Source organism: Saccostrea echinata, unplaced genomic scaffold, assembly GCF_033153115.1.
Source record: "Saccostrea echinata isolate AGI-Se365-2 ecotype Australia unplaced genomic scaffold, CSIRO_AGI_Sech_v1 ptg000025l, whole genome shotgun sequence".
Classification (NCBI taxonomy): domain Eukaryota; kingdom Metazoa; phylum Mollusca; class Bivalvia; order Ostreida; family Ostreidae; genus Saccostrea; species Saccostrea echinata.
Genome location: NW_026889774.1, coordinates 3,012,501 through 3,037,558, shown reverse-complemented (window position 1 = coordinate 3,037,558; position 25,058 = coordinate 3,012,501). Strand labels below are relative to the sequence as shown.

General features: G+C 31.8%; 2 protein-coding genes across 2 annotated transcripts; one reads left to right on the top strand and one right to left on the bottom strand.

The window, feature by feature from the left end:
* The first annotated feature begins 2,261 nt into the window (after positions 1-2,261).
* Positions 2,262-16,846, top strand: LOC133192500 (uncharacterized). The gene is made up of 11 exons (XM_061328499.1): positions 2,262-2,319; positions 2,549-2,821; positions 4,324-4,509; positions 4,679-4,860; positions 4,984-5,197; positions 5,386-5,553; positions 9,140-9,273; positions 10,337-10,452; positions 11,606-11,739; positions 14,356-14,532; positions 15,114-16,846. The coding sequence occupies exons 1-11, from the start codon at positions 2,265-2,267 to the stop codon at positions 15,266-15,268; spliced, it is 1,794 nt and encodes a 597-aa protein (XP_061184483.1). The 5' UTR covers positions 2,262-2,264; the 3' UTR covers positions 15,269-16,846.
* A 1,808-nt stretch (positions 16,847-18,654) lies between these two features.
* On the bottom strand, positions 18,655-24,360 carry LOC133191877 (cell division cycle 7-related protein kinase-like). The gene is made up of 11 exons (XM_061327625.1): positions 24,204-24,360; positions 23,628-23,859; positions 23,390-23,476; positions 23,002-23,137; positions 22,415-22,508; positions 22,075-22,217; positions 21,788-21,938; positions 21,147-21,370; positions 20,266-20,348; positions 20,004-20,153; positions 18,655-19,354 (listed from the first exon to the last, which is right to left on the bottom strand). The coding sequence occupies exons 2-11, from the start codon at positions 23,848-23,850 to the stop codon at positions 19,092-19,094; spliced, it is 1,554 nt and encodes a 517-aa protein (XP_061183609.1). The 5' UTR covers positions 23,851-23,859; positions 24,204-24,360; the 3' UTR covers positions 18,655-19,091.
* Positions 24,361-25,058: the final 698 nt, after the last annotated feature.

Genomic DNA, 25,058 nt, shown 5'->3' with positions numbered 1-25,058 from the left:
TTTTAAACGAAGACCTGCAGAAGAATGTCATTGTGTATGATTTATGCCCTGATTATGATATTATCAATTAAAGATAAGATTTTATGGGAGTTCACATATTGAATTATTGTGTAGATCTTGAAATATGAGATGATGAGATAATTACACCTTTAAATACTTTGCAAATGTAGCTTAGCATTCTTATTCTATCGAGTTATCATTCCCCGACTTTCATACGTTAGATCCGATGAAAGTGTATACAAATATACATTCTCTGTAACAAAGATTTAAAGTATATATACCCGCTTTGAGACATTATGTTTCCTAATAAATTGAATATAACGATAACACTTACTCCGATTATCTTCAAAGTTGATCAAATATCGCAGCTGGGTAAATCCTTCATTCTGTTTTAAAAGTCGGTTGTAAACAATCGGTATTTTTAACTTTACTTGCATGTTTAGACACATTTTTCTCTTACCGCGTTTTGTAAGTGCGCTATTTTCGTATCTTGAAAGAAAACTATTTTGATACCATTTCTCTTCATTTATGAGAATTTTAACTCTTGTCGAATTTTTATTTGAATGTGGACTCAAAAGAGGATACATAATTTTAATTTTATTGATTAGATAAAATTGACATTTCCTTTTTATTAGATTCTTTAAGTTTGCAACATGGATGAAAAACATACAGCAATACCTTTAAAATGTATTTTAATTCTTCTGTAAAGACTGTCGGTGTGCATCAATACTGAGGATAATTTGTACTCGTTTTGAACTGTCAATTTTTATTATATGAGATGTACATTTTCACGAATGGAAAATAATACAATATTCTGAATACTCTCCATATTGTTTTCTTAATATGTATTTTAATTTCAAAAGTGTGCCAGAATTTAGCACTATCAATTTTTATATTTCTTTTTTTTACATTGAACTTAGAAAAGATTTAAAAGGAATTTGAACTATGATTATTTAGAACATTTGCACTACTATAGAATGCCTTCATATATGAATATAACATTATGGTTGTGCTTTTTTTGAGAAGACTCTTTAAAAAAATATTTGTCCAATATTAAAATATATTCCAATGTAAAAATTTTATTCCCTATTGTGGCCTTACCTTATAACCCGGGGACCATGATTTCATTTTGCACTACCCAAGAATGTTTCCATATAAAGACGATTCATGGCCCTGTCGTTCTCGTGATGTTAAAAAATTACTTGTATATTGCCATGAAAAAACTTTTATCCTATATTGTGACCCCATTCAACACCCGGAGGCCATGATATCCCCTTGAAAGAGGGCATGCTCTCGTTGGAACAAAAATGAATCCCTAGCTGTATTGAAATTGGTTCCGTGGTTTTTGAGTACAAGTTGAACATGTGAAAGGAGTTATACGAATCATATTACAGCCTCATCAGCTTAATTCCTAGTATTATTACCAGACATTAATAAGGAACTTATATGGGTTTTTTTTAATTAAAAAAATCAGTTTTGGAATTAATTCAGAGACGAAAATGTTTCCATTTATGAAATTTTGAATTGAAAAATTGTAACAACATGTTCATTAAGAAATTGATAAATGCTTGCCATTTATAAATTCCAAGACTCAGATCCATGTGGATAACTTCCTATTTCTGTCTTTGTGTACTTATTATTATTTTTGTTTTTTTTTTTGTTTCTTAAAATGTTTCCTTTGGTTGCTACCTGAATGACAAGAATGACTGAGAGGATCTGTCTCTTTTAAAATCATCAAAGAATGTGAAAGTCAGAACATTTCATGAAGCTGAATTATAATCATAACATGAACAAGATATAACGTTAAGTAATGTATCAAATTCAAAATATATTAAAAGTTCACCTGCTTTAATTAAGCAACATAAAGCAAATATCAAATTCATATCACCTCCTTTATTTTGTATTCCAACCGTTATCTTATTGTAAATGCACTGAAGTATTACGTTAGATTACTTTAAAAATATTCGTAATGACAGACTACAAATCAATATTGAAAACATACATGTATGTTATCGATTTTTAAGGACATTTTTACATTAATTCAGACTGCTCTCAAATTTGTGGAAAACCATAATTCTTAACAGTAGTTTTCCGACCTAACTAATAACAAGAGAAGCTTGTAACATTCAGTGAAGGCATTAAACCTTATGTTACAGACGTAAAGTTACCACTGTAACAGGTGTCCTTTGATAGAGTGTTTGTTTTCACGAAGTTGCTACAATGTAATATTGCTAATGACAGTGTCACATTGACAGATGCCAGTAATGGAGGGCTGCTGGATTATCTTTCTCTTGATCTCAATTGCTACATGCCTAAAAGGTAAGTTTGTTAGGAGATATTGACACATTTTCTGCTATCCAATGCCCACCAAAATATTTAATTCTGTACAAAAACAATTTAAGTATGCATCATTTAAAAAGTAACTTACCAATATGAATTTTTTTTTGTTGCAAGATAACACAACCTATTTAGAATTAGCAGATCTAAATCGGCCAATAATAAAAATATTTCTCATATCATGCATATATATTTATGAACTGGTTTTCAGGTGTCGATGGACTGGATTTGATGTACAACTCGTCGAGTGTTGGATTGTGTGTACACACGATTCTGGATGCAACACTAACTCTGAATTTACAAAATGAACAAAAAACAAGAGACGTGCCTCTAACAAGTGCAAGGGTAACCGCTGGAAGTTGCAAAGAGAGCAGCTCTGAACTGCATTTAGTTCTTCAGGGGTCAAACTCCCTTAATATCAATTTTGCAAAAGCAAACGATGGCACAGTGTCCGTTTCATACAAAGTTATGCACGAAAGACAAGGTAAGGCGAATCTGCGGAAATTCAGACTAAGAGATAACACTCAGATGACAATTTAATAATGATGAAGGTTCGACTGAACCCGTTTTCTGTAGGATTAGCCGAGACGATTTGTGAATCACACTCTGGGTTAAGTTTTTGACGAATCACTCTAGGTTAACTTTGTTAACTTGACCTTAATTAAACTAGGGTGATGGTTAGTGGGAATTTTCCAAATGTACAGCCAATTGAAAAGAACAAAATATTCACGACATCTTAAGATAATTTGACATAATTAATTTGATTCAAGCAAGATTGTGATTTGTAAACAACCAATACTAGAAGATGATAACTTATTAAAATTTTTAAAGATTACACTTGTCATTGAGTCACCTGATTAACATTACGAAAGTTATCAAATCTTCAACACTGCTGTAACTGCAACGTTAACAGTAAAGGAAGTATAATCTTGAGGCGTATTTTTAAATCTTCTTACAGTAAAATAATTTTGATTATCAAGTGGTCAATTGCTATGTGTAAGTGTAGGGTAAAATAGTCATGTTGAGACGAATTTTCATTGAAATGTGTGTTCAAAAGCTTTTAATCGATCCATTTTTAATGCAATGTTTCCATGGTATTTTAATCCTCGTTATATATTGATTTGAGAGATATAGAGTTCTATAATGACATCTCATAACATGAATCCATGAATAGATTATAAAAAAAAAAAATCAATGATATGTATTTATTTTTTCAAAGATGAAAAAATGATATCTTGTTTATTTCAACAGAACCCAGAGTAGTCATTTGATTTATCTTATAAGATGTAAATGCACAACACCCTTTCTTACATATATTTTATTCTATGATTTATTATTATTAATTTTTTTAATTTATATATTAACATATAAAAAACATGTATTTAAAATATAAAACAGAAATACCGATGCTTTTTATCTTGAAAATCTCTTTTTTATGCTCGGGTTGAACCGCCAACAAACTTCTTTACATAACTTTTTTTTCTCTTTTCTGGAAAAAATGTAAACTTATATGATGAATATAGATGAAAAAATTCTTTCGCGTATGTCGTCCGTGCAATTCTTTTCTTATATGTTTAATTCATTAAATAATTACCAAATATTATGCAAACAACACTCATTCCTTTAATTTTCTTTATATTTTTGTTATAAAAGCCACTGGCCGATCTGAGGTTTCAGGAAAAGTTTCAACTCAAATACATGTATCATCTTAATCAGCATATTTATTATCTTCTAGCATTGTATGCAATAATTAAATTTATGCTGCTGTCTTAATCAATAAGAAATATTTACAAATTTTATGCACATACATTATACAAAATAAAAATAAAATTAAAAAATTAAAGAAAAAATTTATAAGATTTTAAAAAAAAAAATTAATATAAGAAAATAAAACAAAAAAGCAAACTAACATATTAACAGTTTATATGAAGTAAGTTAGATTTAATGTCATCTTTTAATGGTTTGTATCAATGACTCTGCTTTCAGATAAGACATCTATAATTCTTGAGAGTGAGCCTATGTCCCTTTCCGGAGCAGACGAGGTTTACAAGTGTAGTGTTATCGACGCAGTTCTTCTACACGATGACTCGGGTCAAAATTTTGGAACATTGTTTATATCTAATGCTACAATACAAGGTTTCGGCATTCAGAACGGAACATTTTCCGAAAAAGGTATCGTTGATGGTGAAAATAAAATCGTTCAATTCAATGAATTCGGGCCTTTTATACACAAAAAAAGTTAAATTGAAAAACATATAATTTTGATAAATTTGACGGGTTTCATTGCCATTAAAATCGTGATATTGAACAAATTATGTAGATAACCATTTTCTGATTTCAGTGAAGACATGCTTAATAGACAACTCAAATTCCACTATGCAACCCCAGACACTCAATCAAAATGAAGATGTTACGGGTAAAATAAAACAATTTGAGTTGAGGGATGCAAGCGGTAATGTCTGCATTAGACTTAGTGGGACGCTACAGTTACTGAGTCTGTATGAGAAGAAAGATGGTAACATGGCAAGTAGTCATTGACATTTTTATGTAGTTCTGAATAACATTTTATTAACCTTGCGCAGGAAAAATATATTATTTCCTATATGCTTTTTAATTTTATATTCTAATAGTTCTTTAATTACACAGACCAGTGTAACACTTGCTGTTCCGAACACGGCCGTTGTGAGTGGATTTTGTGTTAAGGAGAAATCTTACCTGGTTTTGCGATATAAAGAGGGAGGCTCAATCAGAGCGCTAGCTTTCTACTTCAGCAACAAGGAAAATAGAACAACTTTGGAAAACATAGAAACTATCATCAAATTAGACACTGCCAAATTTCCAGACGCCAAACTTGCCAATGGTATGAAGTTAAAAAAAAAATCCCTTGTCTGGTAATACAAAGAGGGAAAATGAATTAGATTCTTAAGTTCATGGATAAAATTCAATCTAATTTTGTTATGAACATTTGTAGTGTTATGTTTATGAATATCGAATTTAGACAATAAGATTATCCTTGAAGTGTACTGACCACAGTATGTTTCTGTTTAGATGTTCTTCGGTCGTATGGAAGAATTGGTGTACATCTGGGATCAGAGAGCAGCTTCTATGGATGTCAACACGAGAAAGAATTTCTGGGAAACGACTTCATTCTTAAAACAAGGCACCTAAAAGTTCAAACATCAAATACTGGTGTTCCTGAAAAATTTTCCGCAGCAAGTAAGTTTTTCTCGATAAATTGTATTGGGCAAACAGTAAATTTAGATCCTATTGAGAAATGGAACCTTTTATTACTCTTTTATAGCTCACCTGAGCTGAAAGCTCAAGTGAGCTTTTCTGATCACCTGTTGTCCGTCGTTTGTCCGTCTGTCTGTCTGTCCGCCCGTCCGTCTGTAAGCTTTTCACATTTTCAACTTCTTCTCAAGAACCACTGGGCCAATTTCGACCAAAATTGGTACAAAGCATCCTTGGGTAACGGGGAGTTTAAATTGTTAAAATGAAAGGCCAAGCTCCCTTATAAGGGGAGATAATCAAGAAAAGACAAAAACAGGGTGGGGTCATTAAAAAATCTTCTTCTCAAGAACCAATGGGCCAGAAAAGCTGAAACTTAAATGGAAGCATCCTTAGGTAGTGTAGATTCTAAATTGTTCAAATCATGACCCCCAGGGGTAGGGTGGGGCCACAATGGGGAATCAAAGTTTTACATTGAAAAATATAGGGAAAATCTTTAAAAAAAATCTTCTTCTCAAGAACCAGTGGGCCAGAAAAGCTGAAACTTACAAGGAAGCATTCTTGGGTAGTGTAGATTCTAAATTGTACAAATCCTGACACCCGGGGGTTGGGTGGGGCCACAATAGGGAATCCAAGTTTTACACTGAAATATATAGGAAAAATCCTGAAAAATCTTCTTTTCTGAACCACTGGGCCAGAAAATCTAAAACTTACAGGAAAGCATTCTGGGGTAGTGTAGATTCTAAATTGTTCACATCATGACCCCCGGGGGTAGGGTGGGGTCATAATGGGGAATCAAAGTTTTACATTGAAATAAATTGGAAAATCCTTTAAAAATCTTCTTCTCAAGAACCAGTGGGCCAGAAAAGCTGAAACTTACATGGAAGCATTCTTGGGTAGTGTAGATTATAATTTGTTCAAATCATGACGCCAGATAAGAGATCACGATCGATGTAATATGGTATGAAAATTCGTTGAAAGTACTACATATAATAATGGACAAAAAATTGAATCTCAGAATATTATGTGGTTGCATGTATGTTTGATTTGTCGACATAAAAATGAAATTGAAAAAAAAATGATATATACTGTAAATCACTTTTTATTCGCGAGAACTTTATTTTCGCGTAATATCGCATGTCTGCTCGCGAAAATGTTATTCTCGCCTATATTTGTATTCTAGAGGATTATATAGACCAGAAACCACAGCTCGCGAAAATTTTGTCTCGCTTATAAATACCAAATAGCTTATCGCGAAAATAAGGTGTCGCGAAAATATAGTGAATCTACAGTATTAGATTTAAAAAAAAAAAAAAAAGAAAAGAAAATTATGGTATAAAGAAACTACAGCAAAATATATAGAACCATGTTCATTAGTCTCAAATAATTTACTACAGCATACTAATATCATTTACTTCTAGCTTGGCGTAATTGTTATGTATTGGACCACTTGAGCAATCTGTCTACATGAACAAGCATGTATTATGAATACTTTGTAAAGATAAATATCAGTGTACCAGCTGTAACAGAAAGTACATGTAATTGATTTTTTCGGACGTTTTATCCGGAAGAGATGTTGTTTCATAAAATGTTACATACATTTAAAGAAATAGTATAATATTTAGCTTAAATAAAGTATGGAATTTTTATGCCCCCGTATTGAAGATTCGGGGGTATATAGTTTTTGCCCTGTCCGTCCGTCTGTCTGTTTGTCCGCAAAAACTTTAACATTGCCCATAACTTTTGATTGTATGGAGCTATGGCTTTCATATTTCACATGTGTATTCCTTGTGATAAGACCTTTCTTTGAGTACCATTATATTTGACCTTTTGATATTGACTTTGGAGTTTGACTCAGTTTTGCAAAATTTTACCGAATTTAAATTTAACCTTGGCCATAACTTTTGAACAATTAGTGCTAGGGCTTTCATACTTCACACGTGTTTTCTTGTGATAAGACCTTTCTTTGGATACCAACAATTGTGACCCTTTGACCTTGACCTAGGTGTTTGACCTACTTTTGAAAAACTATAACCTTGGCCAAACCTTTTGAACAATTGGTGCTAAGACTTTCATATTTCACATATATAATCCTCGTGATAATACCTTCTTTTGGATACCAACAACTTTGACCCTTTGCCCTTAACCTTGGATTACTTTTGAACTGTTGGTGCTAGGGCTTTCATACTTCACTTCAAGACCTTCTTTTGGATACCAACAATAGTAATCCATTGACCTTGACCTTGGAGTAAGACCTACTTTTGAAAAACTTTAACCTTGGCCATAACTTTTGAACGATTGGTGCTACGGCTTTCATATTTACATGTATACTTCTTGTGAGAAGGCCTTTCCTTGGGCACCATTAATTTTGACCATTTGACCTTGGCCTTTATGATTGGCCTAATTTTTGAAAAACTTTTACATTTTCCTTATCTATTCAAAGGTTGCTGCTAGGGCTTTCATATTTCACAGGTATATTTCTCGAGACAAGACCTTACTTTGGGTACCAATATATTTGATTTGCACTTGAGAAAGTTTAACATTTGCTATAAGTTGCCATACGAGGGCATCAGTGTTTCACAACCACATCTTGTTTTTTACTATGTTTGAATTCAAATACGTTTGGTGGTTGTAAATAAGCATTTGAATGCCAAACAAAAATCATCAAATAAGGACAAAAATTATAAATGACCATCTTTAAACACCTGATCCCATCTCTGATGTTTTTCGGAGGTCCGTGATTGCTCTGCTCCCGATTTGTTTTGTTTAAATGGACTTTGTTTGAATACTGTTCGCTATCTACATTTTTCATCATAAGGATTTTAATGTTTATAATGAAAACATACAAATATGACTAGAAAAATGGGCAAAAAGATGGAACAAACCCTTAAAACACACACACACACACACACACACACACATATATATATATATATATATATATACAGTCAGTGTTTTTACATTGAAAGAGTTCTAATTAATATTAATAATATATCATCGAAAAATAATATAAAACAAGAAAATGATGCAGGTTTAAAAACAAAGCTTTTTTAATCAAAATAGGACACGAAACACTCTGTGCCATGTAATAGGTGAATATACTTGTCCTGAAAAAAAAAAGATTCTAAAATAATAAATTATAAATTAACAGATTTCATCAAATTCTACTGCTTGATTTGCACACTTTCGTGTGAAATTTTTTCCTAATTTTCAAAGGAACATTAAGTCTTTTTTTTTTTTTTTTACTTCCAATTTGCTTAAATTGGAAATAATTTTAGTGCGAATACTTTGAATCCCCCGAATATAATTATATTAATTAATTAATTAATATTATTATTAATTGCTTTTTTGCAACATATTTTGGTAAACAATTTTTCGTCATAAAATGAATAATAACACAAAAACAAAGCATTTCAAACCTTGGCCAAAGCCGCCATATATATATATATATATATATATATATATATATATATATATATATATATATATATATATATATATATATATATATATATATATATATACTTGCATCCTTTACACTCTAAACATATTATTTGAATATTACATGTATCAGGAACTGGATGTCCTGAAGACAATGTCAGAATGACGGAAACACAGTTGTTCTCTCTGAAGGACGGAAATCAAAGTTGTCTGCTGTTGTCTGGTGCTTTCCGTATGTCCATTCCCTACGACTCGCGGGAAAACAAGGTACTCTTTACATTCGAAATTTGGGCACTTTCTTTTTCCTAGCCATCATCACTGATGATTAGGTTTGCAGTGACACTGGTTTGTTTATTTTGCAACACTGTTTCAAAGGTGTTGAGATGCTGAATATTTTAATTATTTTTGCAATTTGCTGTGTAGTTGTGGAGCTTCTCATGTGCCGTGTTGAAGCAATATGTATTTTGCGTTGCAGTTCCATAAGCATCTTCGCTAGCCAAATCTCCGATTCCTTTGACCTCATCGCAAGATGTTCCATAAGAAATGTTTCTCGATAATATCACATTGCAGGAGTTACGAATTCTTGAAGTTGTTTCCTTTTTGGTCCTTTTTGAGACGTGCAATTTGCAATCCCTTGGAGAGGTTTTTATAGTACATTCTTAATTTTGTGATGTAGTGCATAGAGGTCCCATTTGAAGGGTACGTGTTGCTTAAACGCGGAACGGATAACGGAATGGAAAATAGAAATAAATTATACATTTTTTACATCAGCTGAAACGTAAATAATGTATATCAAAGGTGATTTGAAGGGGGAATATTCTCTCTTTTCTCTACATACATTTTCATTAGGACTTATGAAAAATCACTAGGAATGGCAAGTTTCACCGTGAGCCATTTCGTATGGTTTCTCGTCGTTAATGGGAAACAAATGTAGCCCATACAAACTTAAGTGATGATTTGCAAATGAACAAAAATGTTCGACATGTAGAAAATTTTAGTTAAGCACTGTTTGATTCAAGATAAATGGCCTGAATGACTCTTGGATGACACCCTGAGAGGTGCTATAATGAAAAATAAACCAAGAACGATTCCTGAATTTCCACTTGGGAAGAAGACAGAATCACAATGTAAATCTGCAAATTTTATTGATTCATTTTACTGTTTCTTTTTCTTTAGATTTAGCCTAACTATTATAACACTACCAAAGAAAAATTCCTTTGATGTGTTTTAGGGATGGGTTGTGCAAATTTGGCCAATAGTTCCATTATCGTTTTAAATTCAATTAAATTGCAAGGCCACCGTCAGTATATATTTCTATTGTTAATTTCAGACTGAGAGGCAGTTGGTAAATGTTCCCTTTTCTACCTCTATTGATGTATCAGGAAATTGTAGTTCCAAGAAGAAGCAAGATATGACGCTTTCCTTCTATGACAACTGGCATTTAAAGTACTGACTTTTGTAAATTAACAAACACAATTATCAAGAAATTTTCCAAAAAAAAAAATGAAACTGTCTCACATCTAATAAGTAATAACATATTGGAATATCAACAATATAATTAAACTTGTTGTTTAAGAATTAATAACACAAACTTTTTTTCAGAAATCAGCAATATTTTTCATAGATATATATATTCAAATAAGTAACCTGAATAATGTTTACTAGGTAAAATCAGAGAATTTTGAAATATTTTGTCACAATGTTAAAAATATATGCAAAATTTTGTGTAGAATTACATAGAAAACAAAACAAGGTTGCATATTTAAGCACCAAAGAACACTTACGATTTCTTATTATTTTAGGGATTTATTATTTATGTCATTTCTATTCAAAATCAGTCAAAAAATATACATCAATCCAGGCATCAAATTTTTGTTTGTGTTATACCGGTATATCCTAAAGACACCTATATGTACTTATCACAATGTTCATCATATTGCTCCATTACACTAAAGGGACAGTTGAGAGCAATATGTCCCTTTGACGTGGTAAATATTTTTTTTCTTTTATACGCATAACATTATGTCATCTGTATAAGCATTCTTTTCATGTCAAATGGATATGTATAATCAGATAAATGAATTCCCTTACTTTAGTCGCCAAATTTAATTCCGAGATTTCAGCCATTTGAATTTACCGTTTATTGAAGCCAGATATGTAGTCTTCTTGTTGTGAATACATGTAAATATTTGTAAAGAACATTGTTCTCCAAGCGAGGCCTCATGTTTACCTCAAGACAAATCTGTTTAGTGTATAGTTGAAGATGGTTGCACAGATCAGTATAACTTAATGTTGACTCCTAAATAGGAATTCCTCAGCTGTAAAAAGTTAAAGAAATGTCAAAAAAATGTTTTATTACATACATTATATAGAGATATCAATTTGACACAGTGCTGGGCTAAAATTAGTAACAATTTATCACTCTTATGCTTAGCTTACTATTTAGAATTATTTAGAATTGAAAAAAAGGAGTATTGGTGCTTTCTTTTATAGCAATTGGCTTTTATCATGTTTATTGAAAACATTCCTCTAGTCATATTAACTGTAACCTACATGTAGTTTGGAAATATATTAAAGCCACAAATCATTTTACATACAGGTTCGTGTTTGAATCTACGTCTTCAAGTGGAGCAACACCAGACAGTGCTATTCTTGGTTATAAACTGAGCAAAATATCCATGACTTATTTCCGATCCCCTCTGATCTTCTACAATCCAAAAGAAAAGTCTACAGGTATGGTGAAATGTTTGTAATATTTTTCATTATATAATTATACGTATGTATCACAAGAGAACAACCATGGTGCAGGCCACACTATTATCAATGGTTATAATAATTTTCATAACTGGAAGTATAAAAGCAGGTTATGTTTTCTTACACTGAAACTTTCTAAAGAATTTCGAAGGTATTGTTCTTGTCCTCATTTGTCTGTCTCTGCGTCCGTCCTTCAAACTTTCTTTTCCTCGCTTCATCTTCTAAATTCTAGAGATAGTCAAAAAAAAGTCTTCTACATATGCTTCGCCTGGTCTTGTAGAGGCTTTTTTGATGAAAAAAAAAACAAACAAAACAAAAACAAAAGTTTTGAAATTTGGATCCAGAGGTCTCCAAGGGCCTTAAAACGTGTGATTCAAATCCTAAGCTTTTCATTTGAACTCTTATATTTAAGAATGGCAGTAACTAAATTTTTCCATCGATTTGGCATATCATGTAGACATGCGATAAAGTATCGGAATTGTATTTCTGTCACGGGGTTATCTGAGGGCTCAAATAAATGTGATTCCTTATGACAGCTTGTACAAAATGGATATAAAGTATTCGATTCTGTTTTCGAATAATGAATCTCAGGATGGAGATGTGCAAGGAGGTTCTGAATAATCAAGTGACTTTTTTCTGGATAAGCGATAAAAAATAAATTCAATGTTAAAATTTAGTTTTTTTGTTTTTGTTTTTATATATGTTAAACTATTTAAGCATCCCCCCCCCCCCCCAGAAAGCTGTTATACCGGTATCTCTCGATCAGTCTTACAAAAGTGTACTTTTTCGGATGAGTGTTTTGAAAGATATGTTGTACCACATCCATTCTCATGTAATATATGGAAGTTCCACAATGTTGTGTGTTAGGATAGATACTATCGATCATGTTTAGATATGCATTTGACCTAAACTCCTTCGAAATTGGAAAGGTGCAAAGATAGAAATTCCAGAAAATTATTGCACATATACATTACATACTCAGTTAATGCAAGATATAAGAAAAATACATCAAAGTTTTCTTTGGAAAGGGCGCGTATATTAATAATCCAACTTGTAAAGATAGTCGCATTGGGGGACACATACATGTACGACCAATTACCGTATGTTTTTCTAAGAAGGAAATTCTTCAGAAATCACACTTTTAAATATTATTATTATTTCCAACAACCAAATTTTTTTGGATTTTTTTAGAAAACTTACAAAATTTTACCAAATTATTAAAATCAAAATGTACGACTTTTCAACACTTTATACAACCAATCCCCACGATAATTAAAGACCAGCAGACTTTTGGACATCACAGACAACTGCTTCTTCAATAAAAGGAACTCGTAAATTTGCATAGCTTATCATTGTTCAGTTACAAATTTATTTTGTTAAAAAACATTCTCATTCTATATACAAGTACCCAGAGAATGATATTAAAAAGATGCTTGAGGTCCCATTGACGATATCTGTGAAGTTTTCCGAATTTCGCAGAACATATCTTCCAACAATTTGTTGGAATTCCCATGGGTATACTAATATTGTGCCCCGTTATTAGCAGACTTGTTTTTTGTATTAATATGAAACAGAATTTATTCAAAACCTTCTACATGAAAAGAACAAGTCACTTGCTGTAGCCTTCAATTCGAGATTTAGATCACTTTAATTCCTACGCTGATTCGATATATCTCCTTAAACTCGAAATAAGACACCACAGAGTATGGCACGTCTGTTTCATATATATGTGTTTCCAGAGAAAAATATTGAATGACAAACTGACAACTACAACTTTATGATGAACATGATGACTTCAATCGTCAGCTTCCCTTATCTGTGCAGCAATATACCATTATCATCCACATATGGAGTTTTTGTCTCCCAGTTGATTCGATAAGCAAGATTTAAACAACGCAAATTACATAATTATATGAGCAAAGTCAACACAGACCTCTGAAAACAGAAAACAGCTCTGGAAGAGCAAGCATGCACTGTCGACAAGTCACATCCGCGGTGTACTCCTTGTCATGATCGGATAAATGGAAAAGTCCGTACACAATTCAGTGTGAAAAGAAGATAACGAACGTTGTTTCATCAACTTATTTGTCAATACCTTGCCCTATTTTAGATATTTTAGAAATTAGACTTTTGAGAATAATCACTCTTCTTTATCTCCACATTTCATGAAGCATGTGATAAACAGTTTACAGCTTAAGTATCACGACAATTAGCTTTTTTAGCATTCTGCAAAGATATTTGACCACAGCACCTGGAGAGTGCCAGAACGAAGAATATGATATTGAACCTATTATTGCACATCCACGTGATTTGCCAAATAAAATGAATTTCTTCTGCTATATAAATTGTAGGAGGAGATTTAATGACAAGCTTAATTTTTGGTCCGCGTGCATTTTGAGCTCACTGGGGATCCCTGGCCAAAATCTTTCTTTTTACAGAGGAGGGTCTTTTGGGGAGGCGTATTCTATAGTAATGCACAATAATCAAATTTCAAAAATTTTCCCGCGCTAAATTGAAAAGCTACAGCTTTAAATCTAAAAAAAAAAAGTTATGTTGGACGATTGAGACAATCTTCAGTTTATTCCTTTTTATTAGGTCAGACTGTATCTGTATCAAGCAAGTCCTTCGAAACGCCGCTTAAGGCCAGAGCAAGAGGGAGCTATAAGTGTGATGATACTATTAAAGTAACATTGACTGATGGTGTTATATTGGAGGCCGGAAATCTGCGCTTCCAAGCATTCCAGAAGAGCAACTCAGAAAATTTTTCGAGAGGTGGGTAATAGCAAGGTTTACATTTGATAAAATTTTCATGCAGTCAAAAATTGCGCGGCAATCCTCAAACAAAGTAAAACACTGATGAGAAGTTTTGCAATGTTAATTTTATTATAACTAGTATCCAGATTTTGAAAAAAGAAACATTTTTCGAATATAGTCAAATTTTGAAATTTACAACACTCCCAAACTCAGTAAAATTCAATTCTTTTGTACAACATGGAGTTAACCATTTAAAGAATGGGATATTTATGGCATGTCAAACGTTGCAGTGTTCAATCTTTTTCATTTGGTATTGAATAGTTAATTTGTATAATATTTCTTATTTATATTCTATATTTCCTATATGAATTGTATGATTCCTATTTTATTGTATACGATTTTTTTTTTTGTATTTTTTCAAAACAAATTGACAATTTTGGAATATAAATGATAAAATTATAAATACAAATAATGAATATAGATTATGAAATATCTAATACATATAGAAAATTTATAGAAAACAAATGAAAAATATTGAATATTACAGTGTTTTACATTCTATACCTACTGTAGTATACATGTATTTTTTTTTCTTTCAGATGTAAGTACGTGTAATTCACCCGCGAAGGAGGAAAAACGTTATGCCGTTTACATCATCATTGGATTGGCTATCGTGGCAGTTTTCGCGCTTATCGTCATTGTTTTTGTCGTCTCGTCAAAAGCGAAACAACGAAACTATGAGAAAATGAATTAATAATTAGGGCGGGAAGATCAGTGGCATATTAGACTATCTGTGACAAGGTCTCAATTTTTCTCTTCTTTTTTAGAACCATTTTCAATAGAACTGGCTCAAAAATGTAAAAATAGGTAGTCTTGCTTCTTAAAATACTACTCTGCAATTTGAAAATACTGGTAGGTTTGGCTATTTCAAGTGATATTGAAATATTTTAGAGTTCACTGGTTCCTGCAAAGCCAGGTTTTTGTTTTAGCTATACATGTTGGGTTCAAATGTTGGCATATATACACTTTTTTTAAATCGTATAAAATACAAAAAAATGAAATAATAAACACCTTTTTTCCAACAAACATGGTTTAGTGAATAAGAGGTTAAAATGCATTCATGTATGTTTTCAATGCCCCCTCTCCGTCTCATTTTAGTTCCAATAGCATTCAACGATTTTTCAAAATTAATTTTGACTAAAGATCAATTAATATATTATCTTTATAGTGAAATTAAGGTTTCAATCAAGCACGTCAACCTCGTAACATACCGGTAATCTTTGGTTAGTATCTTCTGTTCATAATAATATAATCTTTATTGGCCAAGACATACATCTTATAGCATTGAGTTAACAAACATCAAAAGATGAAGGTTGTGTGGCATATATAAACATATGTAGTATATAATGTAAAATTGTAACAGACTTTAGTAATATACAGTTTGACCATATATACATTAGACAGAAAATGATTTTGTGACACTTTCACGTACTTCAAAAGCACGTTTGAGGTAAATACCTAAATTGCACAGTTCTTTAAAAAATTTTACACTGAGTAGTTGTATTAACTTAAAAACTGAAGGTTTTTTTCAGTAATATTTCTTAATATATCGACATCTAATATCACTAAACTGAGGGCATTTTAAAATAAAATGAAATTCATCCTCAATGTCTAAATGGCACATTTCACAATATCTGTTATTTACTGGTATGTTATTGTGACGACCATATTCAATAGCTAGGTTATGGGATGACATACGTATTTTGCTTAATTGCTTCTTATATTTGATTGGAATAGCTTTTGTTCAGTAATATTGGAGAGAGAAATTATCAATGATATGCTTTAAAAATTTTGCATCTTGATGAAAAATTTATTTGCTCGAAACTCGTTGTGTTCTTTGTGGTGTATCTTTCATTTTGTTAAAAACGATGGCAAATTTGCAGAGTATCTTTCTTTTGAGTCAAATCTAAACAAATATATGTTCAAAACGTAGTATAATCATTTTTTTTCTTCTACTTACATCTACATACTCTAATTGTATACGACATAAATAAAGTTTGAAACTAAATATCACAATCACATCTTACTTACTGTATTCCATCATCCTTTTAGAAGTATTTCTGTTATTTAGCTCAGAATCTTTTCTTGTCATGGTCTTGTAAATTGATCAGTTGCAGCGTTTCTTTACCATCATTATTTGTAAGTTACGAAGATCTGTTGGTTAAAATATCATTTATAATTAGAGCCAACATATGTATTCTAAATCAATCACACAAATTTTAAAGTTTTATTGAGCAAATTTTGAAACATGTATATTAGACTCATTTTAACAAGACTGTTTAAATAAATATTTTTTTTTCAAGGGTGCATTTTTTTTGCCCCCGTAATCGAAGATTCGGTGGCACATGGTTTTTTTGGTCTCTCCGTCCGTCTGTATTTTTGTCAGCAAAAACTTTAACCTTGCCCATAACTTTTGAATAGTCGGTGCTAAGGTTTTCATATTTCACATGTGCATTCCTTGTGACAATAGCCTTTTTTTTAGTATTTTTTTAGTATTTTAAATTTACCAAATTTTAACCTTGGCCATAACTTTCGAACGGTTGGAGCTACACTTTTATATTTCACAGATGCATTCCATGTGTGCAAACCTTCCTTTAGTTACCAACATTTTTTACCTTGAGCTTTAAATTTGACCAAATTTTGAAAAACTTTAACCTTGACCTTAACTTTTAAACGGTCGGTGTTAGGAATTTCAAAATATCGCGTGTATTCCTTGTGACCTTTCCTTTAAGTACCATTATTTTTTTACCTCTTGACATTGACCTAGGAATATGTCCTACTTTGTGAGAAAAAAAACTTGAACCTTGGCCATATTTTCGGGATGGTTGATACTAGGACCATTATATTTCACATTAGTGTTCCTTGTGACAAAACCTTTCTTTGGGTATCAACATTTTTGAACTCTTGACCTTGGAGTTTGACCTACATTTGAAAAACTTTAACCTTGGCCTTGAGCTTCCATACAGGGCATCGGTGTTTCCCAAACACATATCGTTCGTTTTGTGTTTATACAGGTGTATATACATGCTTGTATCATTCAATGATTCACAAGTATGATATCACTTACTAGTAATTGATATGTCTTGTACAGAATCAATGGTTTCCGAATTATCTACTTTTTTATCAACAATATTTCTCAAGGGCCATTATATACTGTACCAGGTTTAAAAGAAACATGACTATTAGAGACAGACAATACAAACTTTTCTCAAGAATCTTGAAAATAACAACTCCAGTCATGTTTATAAAAGTAAAATAAATAAATTTAATTGCTGTTTTTAACTTTTCGTTAAAAGTTTCACAATAATGGGATTTAAAGTGACAAAAAAGTTGGGTAGATTAATAAAGAAGGTTGCAGAGAGGTAGATTTCTGAACATAAATAAAGTTTACAATTTCTAAATATTTTAGAAATTTATTTGCATCACTTAAAACCAAAATATATCCAAAAATATATACCAATCCAGACATATATTTTTGGTTTTCTTTATCTGTCCTTAAATACATGTAACAGTAGTACCCTTATCTGCTGCAAATATCACAATCAATCCTTTTCTTGTATGTATTGCACAAAGTTCTATTTCTTTTCATGTTGCCTTATTTTATTGTACTTTGAGATGCAGGTAAATACTTCGAAATTATCTCAAATACTGTGGAATCATCATTCATGGGATACCAATGTTTGTGGATTTCGCAAGTTATCCTTACCCATGAATTTACATCCCTAAGAAATATTGTTAACTACAGTTCATTGAATCCTCTGTATGAACAAAGTTTCCCACTAAATAATGCCCCCATGAGTAAGATCTCGAGTGCCTATAAAAATTGACACCCCCCCCCCCCCAAAAAAAAAGTAAAATGATTCCAGTAAGCAGTAGAAAATAACTAAAGATGTTCTACTTAACTAGCAACTGAATGATTCATAGCTTAGTTGTCCTTATTTAAATGCTAAGCTACTTTTCATTATTTAATAACTCTAATGTTACACTCATTTATCTACAAATGGATAAATCATTTTCAGGCATCACTCTAACCCTAGGAATATTGAATTCTTTATTTACTTGTAAATAAATATATAAAATATTGTAAATTATGCTACACTGTTTACTGATAATGAAAAATACATGTACATGTAACATTTTAAAAATCAAAAATTTTGTGCTGCCTCTGAAATGGACTATAAAATATTAATTTTACTGTGGAACATTGCATTTTATATTAAATGCTATATGACAGGATCGATTTGAAATTATCTCAATTTGAGCCATTTGACTGTTTAATGATACTTGATGCATTATAATTTGTTGGAGTATTTCATTCTGGTACAAACAATATACATGTATATCTTTTAAATTTGAGAATTAAGCAATGAGACATCTATGCCTACTGTCCTATATTCTTCTTTGGTATTCCTTGCACAGCACTCCTCATATCACTTAGACAATAAAAATCCATCTTGAGAATAAATTATCAACAGAACCAATGTCATTCAACAACAGTGAACACGAGAATGCTTCCATCAACTATGTCCCTTTAAGAATTCATGTTGTAGAGCCTGGTCTGCTGTGATTCTTGTGAAAGGGTTCATGTCCAAGAGCTTCTTCAGTAAATCAAAAGCCGAGTCTGGAACGCCAGACCAGGAAGTGAAGGCATCATTTTCTTTATCACCGAGACTGTCCCTCTGTGAAGCATTGTGTCTTGCTGCTGGACCCTCTCGAAGTTTAGTGCACAGAACTTTCAGGTCTACAGGTTTATTACCGGGGTGACACATCAAATGTTTACCTATGAACAAAAATAGATCATTTTCAGTCTCCCTTATTTAAACGATCTAATGGATTAGGCCATAAAAAATTAATAGTTTTGCAGGCCAAAAATTTCAAAATTCAATGCGGCAGGCAGGTTTGTTTGTTTTTTTTGTTTTTTTTTTTTTAAATAGGTATCTTTTTTCATGTCAGTCGTTCAACAAAATGATGATATTAACTGATTCTCACTTTTTTGTCCTCTTAATATACTAATTATAATGTACTCAACTTTAAATTACGTTATTCTAAACATTTCTTTAAAAGTTAATTAATAAAGGACTGTATAGACTAGAAGAATATTGTTTATCTAATAAAAACCTATTGTTATGAAAAGGGAAATAACTCAATTTTCTTTTTCAACTTGGAAAAATAGAAAATTGAATTATTTCACTTTTCAAAATGTCAATAAAATTGATCAATGCGGCCGTTTTTGACCTGATGCGGCGGTGCCTGAGAAACTATTGATTAATTTTTTTTGACCTTGCAAAAGAAACAATTTAGTACAAGTTTTATTAGAAAATTTCTGTATACACCATCTCTAAAAATATTTATATCTTGTATTGAAATTTCTGTAAATGCATCTCTGATATATATGTTTTAAAAAAACTCAAAATACTACATTTACAAACCATATGCCTTGGCAGATTCACTGACTTCCTCACTGCCCATGATGCTTATGATCTGTGCTAGTGCTGTCATGTCGTCATTGGCTCGGAAAAATGGATAGCGTCCGCTCAAAAGGGACAGGAAAATCACTCCAGCTGACCATATATCAACAGCTGCAATTATATATGATAAATAACTCAGTATTTTATGCTTCTTGTATTTGAATATATAGCATTTTTTACTATATTTTATATATTGGAACCACCAACAAATTACAAATTTTACCTGTAGTTTGGTCAGGAAATTTCATCAAGACTTCTGGAGCTCTAAAACCAGGCGTCCCTGCCCTCGGTGCCTGCTGATTCATTCTATGGCACAAGAAAAACAACTTAATAAAAAGAATTCAAAACGACATAAAATTGGCATTGACATGAAAAGTAATAAATGCACTTAAGTGTGTGTGTGTGTGGGGGGGGGTCTTTAAAAAAAAACGGGGACATAAGGCTAAAATGCAAATGACCTTGACTATAAAGAAATCTAATATTAAGATCGAATTGTGAAAAATTTGCCAAATGTACCTTTTTAACCAAATTTCTTTGCCTGCTCATCATTTCCAGGTGAAGCGAAGATAATACACAACCTTTTTGTGCAGGAATTGAACACACACAAAAAGTCTTTTTATAGATGCACTTATCAATCTTTTTTTTTTTTAAATATCCAGTATTAACCAGTACTTGGTGCCCTACAGCCTCTATGAATTTGTTACACAATGATCATGCATCACTTGATTTTTTTCTTCCGTAAAGTCATCAAGAAATCTGAATTTTATGCTGGATTAGGCCTCATCTCAAAAATATTTTTTTTAACTGATACATCAAGTAAATTTTTAATTTTTAAGTGTCCAACCAAATCATTTCCCTTGCCTTATTCACTCATATTCTTTACTGTAGAACATACAGCAACAACAAAACAAAGAAAATGCTTCTTATAATGTAATAAAAAAAATGATTCTTTCTTGTGATGCCTGGGACTTCTTGGTGTTTATCTTTTAAATTACAAGTTACTGATCACAGTAAACTACATGTATGTGTGCTATTCTAGAATCAATACATTCCCAAAATCAACAAAATACAGTATAATTACATCTTGTCCTATTTTCAGTTTACCTTGCATTACAAATACTGCAGACTTGGGGTTTTCCAAAGCAGTCACACGTGGACAGCACTGCACTTGGCTTTGCACCCTTTTCATGGTCACTGGGTTTATTTTTAGCCATAAGTGCTCTTTTGGCTAATAAGACCCTTCGGGGAGACTTCACTCGTCTTGCAAATGTAGAATTCTCTAATTCTGGAGTAACATAACTTTGTGATTTTTTGCCCGCTGCTATTTTCTGAAAATTGATAAACTCTATCATATGAAAGATATATGTATATTCAAGCACATCCAAATATAGAAATTGTCAAACTACCAATTATACAAATATAGCCCTTTAAAAGGTTGATCCATAGATATATCGACTTTACACAAAAGCATATCGACTGAGCCTGAAGTGTGAAGTCAGTATGCTTTTCTGTGAAGTCTATAAATCTATGGATTGACGGAATCAAAGGGCTATACTAGTATCTGTTATATCATTTTCTTTGGATAAAATAAGAATAGACAAATTCATTAAATTAGAATGTAAGCTTTTTAAAAGACTTTTCACCATTGTGTACACATTTATGGATTTTCCCAAGTTATTTTTATTAACTCAAGTCAATATCGTAAAATATAATTTTGCACGTGATATCAAGCAACCAATACAAACCTGTTTATTTTGTTGTGAAGATGAGGTAGGAGATAATGGATTTCTTGTAGTTCTGCCTGATGTTGTGTTCTCTGTTTTTTGACTCTTCAACTTCATTTCATTAGGCTGTGACTTTACCTTGTGTGCTAAACCAAAATCTACCAAAGCATACCTGGAAAAACAACACGCCGCCTGTGTGTTTATGATATTATAAGGCTATAGCATTTCGAAACTTTAAACTTACAGTGCAATTTTCAATTGCTTTCTGAATTGCCAAAAGAATTTTTTTTTTTTTGTTGGTCACTTACTGTTTGGTTACACTATCATACAGAAAGTTGCTTGGTTTAACATCACGGTGGATGACATCAAACTTGTGAACTCGTCTGAGGGCAATCAACAAATTTCTCATATATTCCCTCACTTCACTGACACTTAGAGTGAGAATATAGTCCTGTAAAATATCAAACCTATATTTAAAGGCTACAAGTACAAAATTTTATTCAATTTTGGGACTCCATATTGTACAAAATTAACAGAAATATTTCAAAAATTAAGAACGGTACTGTGATGCAAATGTTTAAAATAAACTTCTAAAATGGCTGTGCTTCTCTTTCCAGTTGCATATTTAAAAAAAAATACCGTTCATACCTGGAACTTTTTATGTGGAAAGTAAGGCATCACTATAACAACATGATCCTTGTGTCTGATGCAGAGTTCTACTCCCATAACATTGTCACAACCACTGAAAGATTAAATATTTCTTGAACAATCAATATAATAACTTGTCTTTTATGTTTGCTGCTGAATATGGTAAATATTCATATATTTTACTTCATGTTTTATTCAAACTTCTGACATTGCAATTTTTTCACTGGATTCTGATTTACTTAGTCTTATGCATTTTCATTTTCACTTTTCTTTTTTTTTTACACTTTCCAAAATTTTTTTTTTAAAAATTCATTAATATCAAAGTATAAAGTGTATAACATAGAGTACTGTAATTACTTATTTTAATGGTTATCATATTTTAGCACCTTTAGAGCTGATTCTGGTAGTACACATCAACATATGATTTAAACAAATACATATATGGAAACTTGACTCCAAATGCGCCAATTCATGATAACCCTAATCAGTTTATTAAGGAAGACTGGGCTAAATTTTGAAAGCGCTAATTTATGTAGGTTTAACATTCTACAAAATATATGTATACTGATGGATCAATGAAAAAATACCCTATTTCTTGTAGACACCGCAACTCTCCTTCAATACGACTTGGGTGACTTGTAGGAATTATATGTTTCAATGCAAACTTCTGAGGTAATTCTTTATAGTGCTTTAGTTGAGCTAAGAAAACTGAACTAAATGTTCCTGAAAATACATTGTTCATTATCAAAATATGCAATAATACACAAGTTTTAACAATGATAAAGAGAGCCAACCTAAAAACAAAACACACAAGAAGTGAAGACTCATCAGAGAATAAAATCCGTGTTCTATCAAATGCAAACTTCTGTTTCTGCTGAAATAGGCACTGGCAACTTAGATTTTATTGAATTTGAATGTTATGGTTGTTTCATAAACAAAATACATCTGACATATACTAACAAACATGTCACCTACCCTCTCCTATTTTGTCTAAGACCACAAAATGATGATCTATTTCTGGTACAAACTCATATAAGCATTCTATTTCTTCTTGGACATCATCTGATAGAAAAATGGATACGATTAAAATCTCACTAATCATTGTCTGAATCTAGTAATCTTAATTTAATATTACTTGCAGTAGATATCAAAATGTAGAAACCTTAGGTTTACAATTGAAAACATTATATAAAATACACAAATTAAAACCTACAAGGTAGAGATTTTATGTCTGGTGACAAAAGTGTAGATTTAAGCTTCTTTGGAGAGGAGCATGTTTCCTCTGTTTCCTCTTCAGCGTAGTGTGATCCGTGGAAGCTAACGTTTTCTGTCGTACTGAAAGTGGGATTTGTCAGACTTGCTGGTGTGCTGAAACCAGGGTTGGTAAGACTTGCCGGGATGTCATCTTTTATTATCTCCCCTTTCTTTTCACTCATTTTCCTTTCCTGTAATGCAATCAAAGATTCTCCTTTCATCAATGTACATGCAAGGCTCTATTACCTATTTTGATCACCCCTGAATCATTAAATTTGATTAAATAGATTATCAGATATAAGATTAAACGATGCCCTTTCAAACTTATTGTTAAATATTCACATAACTGAAAACTGAGAATTGACAACTGCAAGTCAAGCACAACTATAGCATGTAAAGTAATGTATCAACCTGAACTTCTTCGGACTCCACATTAAACAAAAAAATCTGTTGATACTTTTTAAAATAAAAATTCCCTTTAATTTTAAATGATACATCTGAATAGGTCCTTGATAATTTAACATCAGAACATTACCGGAAAAAATCTTCAGTTGTTCAACACTGTTCAGAACGTTTTCCTGCTCTAGCTCCGCAGTGGTCAACAGCTTCTTCTCATTTGTACAGATGCAAGTATTTTACACAGTTAATAATCTGTTTGAACGCTTTTAAACAAATTCTGCCATAAATATCTTTGAAGCAGCAGAGATTTTTCCCCCTTTTTGTTGTCTGACACAAACAAATAAAGCGCCAATCCTTCGCGGCCAATCAATTTCTTGATTTCTGTTAAATCTGTATCACGAGCCCGAGCTACATTTTTTGTATACGGCATGTATGGGAAAGGTAAAATGTGATCAATTTCTGTTACCAAATCATCATTTAGTATTACTAATATTAGCAAGGACTTAATAAAAATCAATCAACATATTTCCAACAAGAATTCAGCAATAATTGGATGGAAAACAATTGAATTCCGACAGAATGAAAATGAAAATTTCAAAATCTAAATTGCACGTCTGCAGGACACCATCAATAACATTCCAAAAGGTGATTTGGGTTCTGCGTAAAATGTAATAGGAGTGCACTGCAATTTCTGTCAGTAAACTGCTCACACAATGGTACAATGCCGATTCAATTAAAAGATGAAATTGCTTTTTATTCCTTTCTCTTTACTGTAGTTAAATCTCTAAAATAAATCATTGAATTTGTTAACTGCATGGTCAAACGATGCGCTGGTACTACTAAAAACATGGGACAGTCAATTTATTTCTCTACATTGCTTTAAGTTATTGCTTAAAATTGTCAAAGTCTGAAATAAATGGTCGATTAAAATTCAAGAAGACGTATATACTCTCTTCAGACACTCTGCCGTCATAGTTATCAACTGATCACA

What these genes read in the sequence shown, in the direction of transcription:
- LOC133192500 (XM_061328499.1), top strand. Translation starts at nt 2,265, where the DNA reads ATGGAGGGCTGCTGGATTATCTTTCTCTTGATCTCAATTGCTACATGC. An exon ending in ACGACTCGCGGGAAAACAAG is followed by an intron (nt 9,274 to 10,336) that starts GTACTCTTTACA and finishes TGTTAATTTCAG; the next exon opens with ACTGAGAGGCAGTTGGTAAA. An exon ending in CTCAGAAAATTTTTCGAGAG is followed by an intron (nt 14,533 to 15,113) that starts GTGGGTAATAGC and finishes TTTTTCTTTCAG; the next exon opens with ATGTAAGTACGTGTAATTCA.
- LOC133191877 (XM_061327625.1), bottom strand. Translation starts at nt 23,850, where the DNA reads ATGAGTGAAAAGAAAGGGGAGATAATAAAAGATGACATCCCGGCAAGT. An exon ending in AGACATAAAATCTCTACCTT is followed by an intron (nt 23,477 to 23,627) that starts GTAGGTTTTAAT and finishes TTTTTCTATCAG; the next exon opens with ATGATGTCCAAGAAGAAATA. An exon ending in ATTTCCTGACCAAACTACAG is followed by an intron (nt 20,154 to 20,265) that starts GTAAAATTTGTA and finishes ATATAATTGCAG; the next exon opens with CTGTTGATATATGGTCAGCT.